General features: G+C 42.2%; 1 protein-coding gene across 1 annotated transcript in view; it reads left to right on the forward strand.

Annotated features, from left to right (window-relative positions):
• The window catches only part of gda (guanine deaminase), a 65,617-nt gene that overhangs the window by 53,193 nt on the left and 2,896 nt on the right, over positions 1-9,528 (forward strand). The window contains exons 12-13 of the mRNA XM_059974774.1: positions 1,693-1,811; positions 1,909-1,936. Of these exons, the coding sequence (XP_059830757.1) occupies positions 1,693-1,811; positions 1,909-1,936 (147 nt within the window). The remainder of the gene's footprint in view (positions 1-1,692; positions 1,812-1,908; positions 1,937-9,528) is intronic.

Below are 9,528 nucleotides of genomic sequence, written 5' to 3' on the forward strand. Positions count from 1 at the left end.
GAGTTCATTGTCTGATAATGGGAGTCCTTAACGATGGATGCTGAGGCATCGCCTCTGAGATTTAATGGATGTTGGGGAAGCTAGTGCCCATGATGATAGTAAAGGAGTAAGCACTCAATATTGATAACATGAGTTGTAGAGTCTTTAAAAGTGAGTCCATAGGTTGTGGAACCAGTTCAGTGGTAGGGTGAGTGAAGTTTGGTGAAGTTTTCCCCTCTGGTTCAAAAGCCTGATGTTTAAGGGGAAATCAGTTTTTTCCTGAACCTGATGGTGTAAGTCCTGAGGCTCCTGCACCACTTCCTCAATGGCAGTAGTGAGAAGAATGCATGACCTGGATGGTGGGGGTACTTGATGATGGATGCTGCTTTCTTGTGACAATGCTTCCTGGAGATGGTGGGGAGGGTTTTAATCAAAATGGGCTGGGTTGTATCCATTACTTTTGGTAGGATTTCCATTTGAGGGCATTGGTGTTTCTATACCAGGCCATGATGCAACCAGTCAGTATACCTTTCACCACACATCTATACAAGTTTTTCAGAGTTTTAGATGACATGCTGAATCCCTGCAAACTTCTAAGGAAATAGAGGTGTTGCCATGCCTTCTTTGTAATGGAAGTTGCATGCTGGAACATGGGCAGATCCTCTGAAATGATAACACTGAGGAATTGAAAGGCACTGAACTTCACCACCTCTGATCCCCTGATGATTCAGTCCAACAGCAGTGTTGCTAGCAAGCTTAAATATAGCATTGGAGCTACACTTCGTCTCACAGTCTTAAGTTTAAAGCAAATGGAGTAGGGGCTAATCACATAGCTTTGTGGTGAACCTGCGCAGATGATGATTGTGGAGGAGATGTTGCCAATCTGAACTAACTGGAGTCTGCAAGTGAGGAAATCGAGGACCCAGTTGTACAAGGATGTATGGAGCCCTGGGTTTGGATTTATTGATTAGTTTTGAGGGGATGATGATGTTGGATGCGGAGCTGCAGTCCATGAAGTGCATCCTGATATACACATCTTCACTGTCCAGATGTTTCAGGTTGAGTGAAAAGCCAGTGAAATGGCATCTGCTGTTGACCTGTTGTAACGGTAGGCAAATTGGAGAACATCCAATTCACTTCTTAGGCAAGAGTTGATAAGTTCCATCACCAACATCTCAAAGCACTTCATCGCAGTGGATGTAAGTGCTACTGGATCATTGTGGTTGAGTCAGGTTACCATATTCTTCTTGGGCACTGGTATAATTGAAGCCTGCTTAAAGTTGAAGGGTACCAGAGAAGCAAGAGGTTAAACAACCCTTTGGTATCTATTAACTATTCTGCTTCAAGGTAACAATCCTGTTTATTGATTTATTTTTTTATTTAGTGGTACAGTGCAGAGTAGGTCCTTTGACCCTTGCCATCCCAGCGATCCCCAACAACCCCGATTTAGCCCTGACCTAATCATGGGACAAATTACAATGACCAATTAACCTACATGGTATATCTTTGAGCTGAGAGACAGACTGGAGCACCTGAGAAAAAAATAGGCATTCCACAGGGATGGCATACAAACACTTACAGAGGATTTGAACTCTGAACTGTTACCGTGTCGCACTAACTGCTATGCTACCGAGGCTCCAGCCTTTCATGTAACTGTGTTCCCTTTTATAAATTGTACAAGTTCTTTATGGAGGATAATTTGGCTTTTTACAGCTTTGGGCCTCGATAAGCTGACAGGAAACTTTGAGGTGGGAAAGGATTTTGATGCAGTTCTGATCAACACCAGCATCCCAAGTTCTCCGTTTGAAGTATCTCCTGAGGACACCCTGATGGTAAAGATTCTGTGAACCCAGTCCTAAGCAAAGTTGGAAAGCATTTCAGCATTTGTGTTTTCACATGTCACTGAATTTCTCTTTGCTGATTTTTCAGGATATTTTTCAGAAGTTTCTATTCTTAGGTAAGTTGTGAAACAATTTAATTACAAATGCCACTTCAATTTCATTAAACTGTAAGCATTAGTTGACTCACTTGCCATTTTTAAACAACACACACCACATGCTGGAGGAGCTCAGCAAGTCAAAGTTTGCCTTTTTTAAATACTGTTTAAAACCTCATTCTTTCCTCAGCTTGTAGCTAATTTCCTAACATTTCCTTACGGCTTGATGTCAAATTTTATTTTTTAACTTCAGAAGCTTTGTGACAGCACTGAAGATGGTATAGAAATAATTAACAAGGACATTGCCAGGGAACAAAACAGGAAAGATTAGTCAAGACAAACTTAATTTCAGGTTTAGCAGAATCAGATTTATTATCAATGATGTCAAATTTGGTGTTTTGTGATAGCACTACAATGCAAATACTAATAATAATTATAAATGAGAAAAAGTAGCAAATAGTGCAATAAAATGAATAATAAGAGAGGGTTCATGGGTTTCATGGACTGTTCAGAAATTTGATGGCAATGTTTCTGAGAAAGAAAATGTTTCTGAATCAGAATGTTGGTCTCAGGCTCTTGTACCTCCTTCCCAGTTGTAGTAACACAAAAGGACATGAGTACCACACACAAAATGAAAGTAAACTTTAAAAGTTCAAAGTGAATTTATTATCAAGGTATATGTCACCATGTACAACCCTGAGGTTCACTTTCTTGCAGGCATGCTCAATAAATCCAATAACCATAATGCAATCAATGAAAGATCACATCAACGGAGTGGACAACCAGTGTGCAAACTGTGCAAATACAAAAAGAAATAAAAGGAAATAATAACAATAATAAATAAACAATAAATATCAAGAACATGAAGATGAAGAGTACTTGAAAGTGAGTCCATAGGTTGTGAGAACAGTTCAGTGTTGGGGTGAGTGAAGTTGAATGAGGTTGGTTCAAGAGCCTGATAGTTGAGGGGTAATAATTGTTCCTGAACCTGGTGGTGTGAGTCCTGAGGCTCCTGTACCACTTTCCTGATGGCAGCAGCGAGAAGAGAGCAAGACCTGATGATGGATGCTGCTTTCCTGTAACAAAGCTCATTTGTAGGATTTTCTGTTCAAGGGCATTGGTGTTTTCATAGCAGGCTGTGATTCAGTCAGTCAATAAACTCTTCACCGCACATCTATAGAAGGTGGTCAAAGTTTTAGATGTGATGCTGAACCTTCACAAAATCCTCGAGGCACTGCAGCGCTTTCTTCATAATTGCACTTAAGTGCTAGACCCGGGATAGGTCATCTGAAATGAAAACACCAGGGAATTTAAAGTTGCTGACCCTCTCTGGATGCTGGAGAATCTCAGAAGGTCAGGCAGCATGGACAGACAGGAATAAACAGTCAACGTTTCAGGTTGAGTTCCTTCATCAGCTCCAGCTTTTTGTGTGTGTTACTCTGGATTTCCAGCATCTGCAAACTCTCTTGTGTTTCTGACAAGAGGGCATGTCCTGGATGGTGAGGATCTTAGTGATGAATGTCATCTTCTTGAAGCACTTCCTCATGAAGATGTCCTCAATGGTGAGAAGGTCTGTGCCTGTAATGGTGCTAGCTAAGTTTAAAACCATTAACAGACAATATGGAAGGGAGATTTAATTGAGGCATTTAAAATAATGAAAGACCCAGAGATGCTGAAAAGCGAGGTCTATTTTCCCTTACTGGAAAGAGCAATAAAGGACATAGGTTAGTGAATTAGTGGGGAAGAAGAAAAGGTCTCCTCCAAAGTTTGTTAGAAATATGGATTTCACTGTTGGAAACGCTGTTGAAGACAGAACCAGACAGGATCAGAATCAGGTTTAATATCACTGGCATATGTCATGAAATTTGTGGTTTTGCAGCAGCATGTATTGAAATACATAGTAATAATTAAAAGAAACTAAATTACAGTAAGTGTATGTATAAGAAATAGATAAGCAGTGCAAAAAGAGAGCAAAGGGAAGCTAGTGCCCATAATTGAGCAGGCTGAGTTTACAACTTTCTGCAGCTTTTTCCGAACCTGTGCCGTGGTCCTCTCCACCAGACACTGATGCAACCAATCAGAGCTCTCCACAGTCCATCTGAAGAAGTCTGTGAGTGTCATTGGTGTGATTTCTCCTCAAACTTCTCATGAAGTATAACCACTGCCGTGCCTTCTTTTTAATTGCAAGACTGTGTTGCTCCCAGGACAGATCCTCAGAGGTGTTGGCACACAGGAACTTGAAATTGCTCATCCTTTCCACTGCTGATCCCTCGATGAGGACTGGTGTGCTTTTCTTCGACTTCCCCTGCTTGAAGTCCACAACCAATTCCTTGGTCTTACTGATGTTGAGTGCTAGGTGATTACTGTGACACCGATCTATCTCACTCCTGTATGCCTCTTCAATATCATCTGAAGTTCTGCCAACAATGCTTGTGTCATCGGCAAATTCAGAGATGGTGTTTGAGCTGTGCCTAGCCATACAGATGTGACTTGAAAGAGAGTAGAGCAGTGGCCTAAGCACACATACTTGAGATGCGCCAGTGCAGATTGTCAGCGAGGAGGAGTTGTTACTTCTGATCCACACTGATTATGGTCTCTTGATGAGGAAGTCAAGGATTCAGGTACAGAGGGAGGTACAGAGGCCCAGGTTTTTGATCTTGTTGATTAGAATTGAAAGAATGTTTGTGGTAACACTGAGCTGTAATCAATAAGCCTGACTTAAATGTTTCTATTGTCCAAGCAATTCAAGGCCGAGTTGAGAGCCAGTGAGACTCCATCCACTGTAGACCTATTGTGGCAATAGGCAAATTACAGTGGGTCCAGGTCTTTGGAATTGATACTGGCCATGACCAACTTCTCAAAGCACTTCATCACAGTAGATGTGAGTGCAACTAGTCTATAGTCATTGAAGCAACTCACCCAGCTCTTCTTGGGCAGTGGTATGATAGTTACCTGTTAGAAGCAGGTGGGAGCCTCTGACTGCAACAGTGAGAGCTTGAAGATGTCCTTCAACACTCCTGCCAGTTGGTTGGCACAGGTTTTCAGTGCCCTACCAGGTACACAATCAGGACCTGAAGCCTTGCCAGGGTTCACCCTCATGAACTTTGTTCTAATATCTGCCCCCAAGACAGAGATCACTGGGTCACCAGGTGCCACAGGGATTTGCACAGGTTTAGTTTTATCCTCCCTTTCAAAGCATGTATAAAAGCAGTTGAGCTCTTCTGGGAATGAAGCATCACGGTCATTCATGGTAGGGTTTTGCTTTGTAGGAAGTAGTGGCCTGGAAACTCTGCCAGAGCTGACATACATCTGATTCCATCTCTAACATCAACTGGAATTGTTTATTTCTCACTGTTAAAATAGCTTTCTGTCGGTCACACCTGGACCAGAGTACCAGAGATCTAGCCATCACTAGATTATGAATCTCCTGGCTCATCCACAGCTTTTTGGTTTAGGTATGTTTGATATGTTCTCAAAGACACACTTGTCTACACAGGTTTTGATGAAGTCGGTGACAACTGTGGCATATTCATTCAGATTCGAAGATGAATCTCTGAATATTGTCCAATCCACTGACTTAAAGCAAACCTCCAAGCACTCCTCCACCTCCCTTGACCTTATTTTCTTGGTCCTCACCACTGGTACTGCCGTCTTTAGTCGCTGCCTATGAGCCACAAGTAGAAGTACAGCCAGCCAAGTGTTCTTGATGGTGGTATAACATTGGTCAAGTGTGTTGGCCCCTCCAGTTCCACAGGTCATATGTTGGTTCAGAGGCAGAGTCATGCACCGAAAGCTGCAGACAGATTGATCTGAATGACTAAATGCTGTAAATTTCTGTAGTTCCACGATTGGCTGGTCAAATAGCTTGGGATGTCTTTCTGCATTAAATCACACATTTAAGGATTGTTATCACATTGCAGTTTTGTGGAAGCTTACCATTTCTGCATTGTTTCTTGTATTACAAAGATATTTCTTACTAAGTATTCAATTGCCTGTAAATTTCTTTGGGGTATTTGGAGTTTCTCAAAAGCACTTAAGATCACAAGTTTTAATATGACCACTGTGTCACAGCTAAACAAACTCTAATGAAGGCCACAAAGTCACTTTACTTAGTGCCCATATTTTTGGACTCAACAGTGGCTAGATGGGAGATGCCAGAGAGTAGTGGTGGATAATTGTTTATCAGGATGGAGGCCTGTGACTAGCGGGGTGCCTCAGGGATCTGTTTTGGGCCCAATATGTTTGTAATATACATAAATGATCTGGATGATGGGGTGGTAAATTGGATTAGTAAGTATGCCAATGATACTAAGGTAGGAGGTGTTGTGGATAATGAGGTGGGTCTTCAAAGCTTGCAGGGAGATTTATGCCGGTTAGAAGAATGGGCTGAACGTTGGCAGATGGAGTTTAATGCTGAGAAGTGTGAGGTTCTACATTTTGGCAGGAATAATCCAAATAGAACATACAGGGTAAATGGTAGGGCATTGAGGAATGCAGAGGAACAGAGAGATCTAGAAATAACAGTGCATAGTTCCCTGAAGGTGGAGTCTCATGTAGATAGGGTGGTGAAGAAGGCTTTTGGAACGCTGGCCTTTATAAATCAAAGCATTGAGTACAGAAGTTGGGATGTAATGTTAAAATTGTACAAGGCATTGGTAAGGCCAAATTTGGAATATTGTGTGCAGTTCTGGTCACCGAATTATAGGAAAGATATCAATAAATTAGAGAGAGTGCAGAGACGATTTACTAGGATGTTACCTGGGTTTCAGCACTTAAGTTACAGAGAAAGGTTGAACAAGTTAGGTCTCTATTCATTGGAGCATAGAAGGTTGAGGGGGGATTTGATCGAGGTATTTAAAATTTTGAGAGGGATAGATAGAGTTGACGTGAATAGGCTGTTTCCATTGAGAGTAGGGGAGATTCAAACGAGAGGACATGATTTGAGAGTTAGGGGGGCAGAAGTTTAAGGGAAACACGAGGGGGTATTTCTTTACTCAGAGAGTGATAGCTGTGTGGAATGAGCTTCCTGTAGAAGTAGTAGAGGCCAGTTCAGTTGTGTCATTTAAGGTAAAATTGGATAGGTATATGGACAGGAAAGGAGTGGAGGGTTATGGGCTGAGTGCGGGTAGGTGGGACTAGGTGAGATTAAGAGTTCGGCACGGACTAGGAGGGCTGAGATGGCCTGTTTCCGTGCTGTGATTGTTATATGGTTATATGGTTATATGGGCAATCATGATCTGTCCATGATTATTCTCGGCAAATTTGTCCACAGAAGTGGTTTGCCTTTGTCTTCTTCTGGGCAATGTCTGTATAACAGCCATTATCAATACTCTTCAGAAATTGTCTGCCTTGTGTCAGCAGTCAAATAACCAGAACTTGTGATATGCACCAGCTTCTCATGTGGCCATCCACCATCTGCTCCCATAACGTCACGTGACCTTGATTGGGGTGCTGAACAGGGACTACATCTTACCCAATGGTGACCTGTATGCTAGAAGAGGGAAGGAGTGCCTTACACCTCCTTTGTTGTCATGGGAGACAGCTTAACTTTCAGGATAGCTAGAGATAGGATAGGTATGGTCCCTGTGAGAGAGTTTTAAATCCAGTAGAGCAAATTACAAGGGCATCAGGCAGGATCTAGGAAGCATTAACTGGAAACACCTTGGCCTAATTAGGGAGAGCCAGCAAGACTTTTGTGCAGATTGTGTTTTACCAGCTGGATTGAGCTTTTTGACAAGGTGATGAGAAAGATTGATGAGGTTAGGACAATGGATGTTTTCTACGTGGATTTTAGTAAAGCATTTGACAAAGTCCATCCTGGGAGGCTAATTAAAATGCATGGGTTCTGCATCAATTGGCTGTTTGGATTCAGAACTGGCTTGTGTGTAGTGGTTGAAAGGACATATTTGAGCTGAAGGTCTACAATTAGTGGTGTTCTGCAGGGATCTCTATTGTTTGTGATGTATGTAAATAACCTGGATGAAAACATAGATGGGTGGTTTAGTAAATTGGCAGGTGATACCAAGACTGGTAGAGTTGTGGATAGTGTGGAAAACTGGCAAAGAATGCAGCACAATATAGATCAGTTGCAGATATGGGCTGAGAAATAGCAGGTAGAGTTTAACCCAGATAAATGTGAGGTGTTGCACTTTGGTAGGGCAAATGCAAGGAGACAGTATACTGTTAAGGGCAAGATCCTTAAAAGTGTTGCTGAGCAGAGAGATACTAGGATCCAAGTTCTTAGCTCCATGAAAGTGGCTGCACAGGTTGACAAGGTGGTTAAGAAGGCCAATGGAATGCTTGCTTTTATTAGTCAAGGCATTGAGTTTAAAAGTCAGGATATTATGCTGCAGCTTTATAAAACTCTGGTTAGACTATATCGGAGTATTGCATACAGTTCTACTTGCCCCACTATAGGAAGTATATTGAGGCTTCAGAGAGAATGCAGAAGAAGTTGACTGGGATGCTGCCTAGTTTAGCGGGCGTGTACTATCACGAGAGGCTGGATAAACTTGGGTTGTTTTCTCTGAAGCGCCGGATATGTAAAGATGGTGTGTAGATCTGTGGCTATTGTGTCATCTGTCAATCAGTTGTGTCAGAAGACGAATTGTAGGGGTTCAGTGTGGGTGGCAGCATGCTGGAGATGAAGTCCGTGACCAGCCTCTCAAAGCATTTGCTTATTATTGAGGTGAGTGTGACAGGACGCCAGTCATTTAGACATGTCCCTGACCGATTTCCAGGGGACAACATCCTCAATGCGCTTCTGGATGAAACTCATGACCCCATCTGTGAACTCCAAGACATCCTCATCATGAAAGACATTCCAGTTGACGTCATCAAAGCAGTCCTGCAGCATGAAGACCGGTTGTAGATGTACAAAGGAGAGCATTCTGAGTGCTGCATCACAGCCAAAACACAGGATCGCAAGAAGCTGCAGAGGGTGGAGGAGTCGGCCAGCTCCATCACGGTACAACGCTTCTCATCACTGAGTTCATCTTCAAGAGGGACTGCCTCAGGAAGGTGGCATTCATCATTAAGAAGCCTCATTATCCTGGTCATGGTCATTGTTACTAATGTCAGGATGGAGGTACAGGATCCCAAAGACCCTCACAATGACTTAGGACCAGCTTCTTCCCCTCCACCATTGTATTTCTGGATGATTCATGAACGCAATAGCACTACCTCATTATTCCTTTTTAAATGCACTATTTATTTAGTTTTTTGTAATTTATAGATTTTTATGTTTTTGCACTGTATTGCCGCAGCAAAGCAATGAATTTCGCGTCATATGTCAGTGACAATAAATCTGACTCTGAAGTTAGGATATGGGTAGCAAAGTGTGGATCATCTCAGGTTTACGGAGGAGTGATATCCATGAGCTCAATTTTCCTTAATCCAGAATCACAAGTTCAGCATTCCCAAATCCTGTATTTACTTCAAGAAACTAGAAGGTTATTTCATGCAAGAGCATCATTGCATTGCAGACCATTGCAGTGGAAGCAGACTGAAGTGTCTACAGCATTTGGTTTAGTATAAAAAGACCATTTCCTTTTAAAGTTAACTATTCCAGAGTGAAAATCTGCTTCATTCCTTTGATATTTGTGTTGTTGCAG

This window comes from Hypanus sabinus, chromosome 7 (genome assembly GCF_030144855.1).
Source record: "Hypanus sabinus isolate sHypSab1 chromosome 7, sHypSab1.hap1, whole genome shotgun sequence".
Taxonomy (NCBI): domain Eukaryota; kingdom Metazoa; phylum Chordata; class Chondrichthyes; order Myliobatiformes; family Dasyatidae; genus Hypanus; species Hypanus sabinus.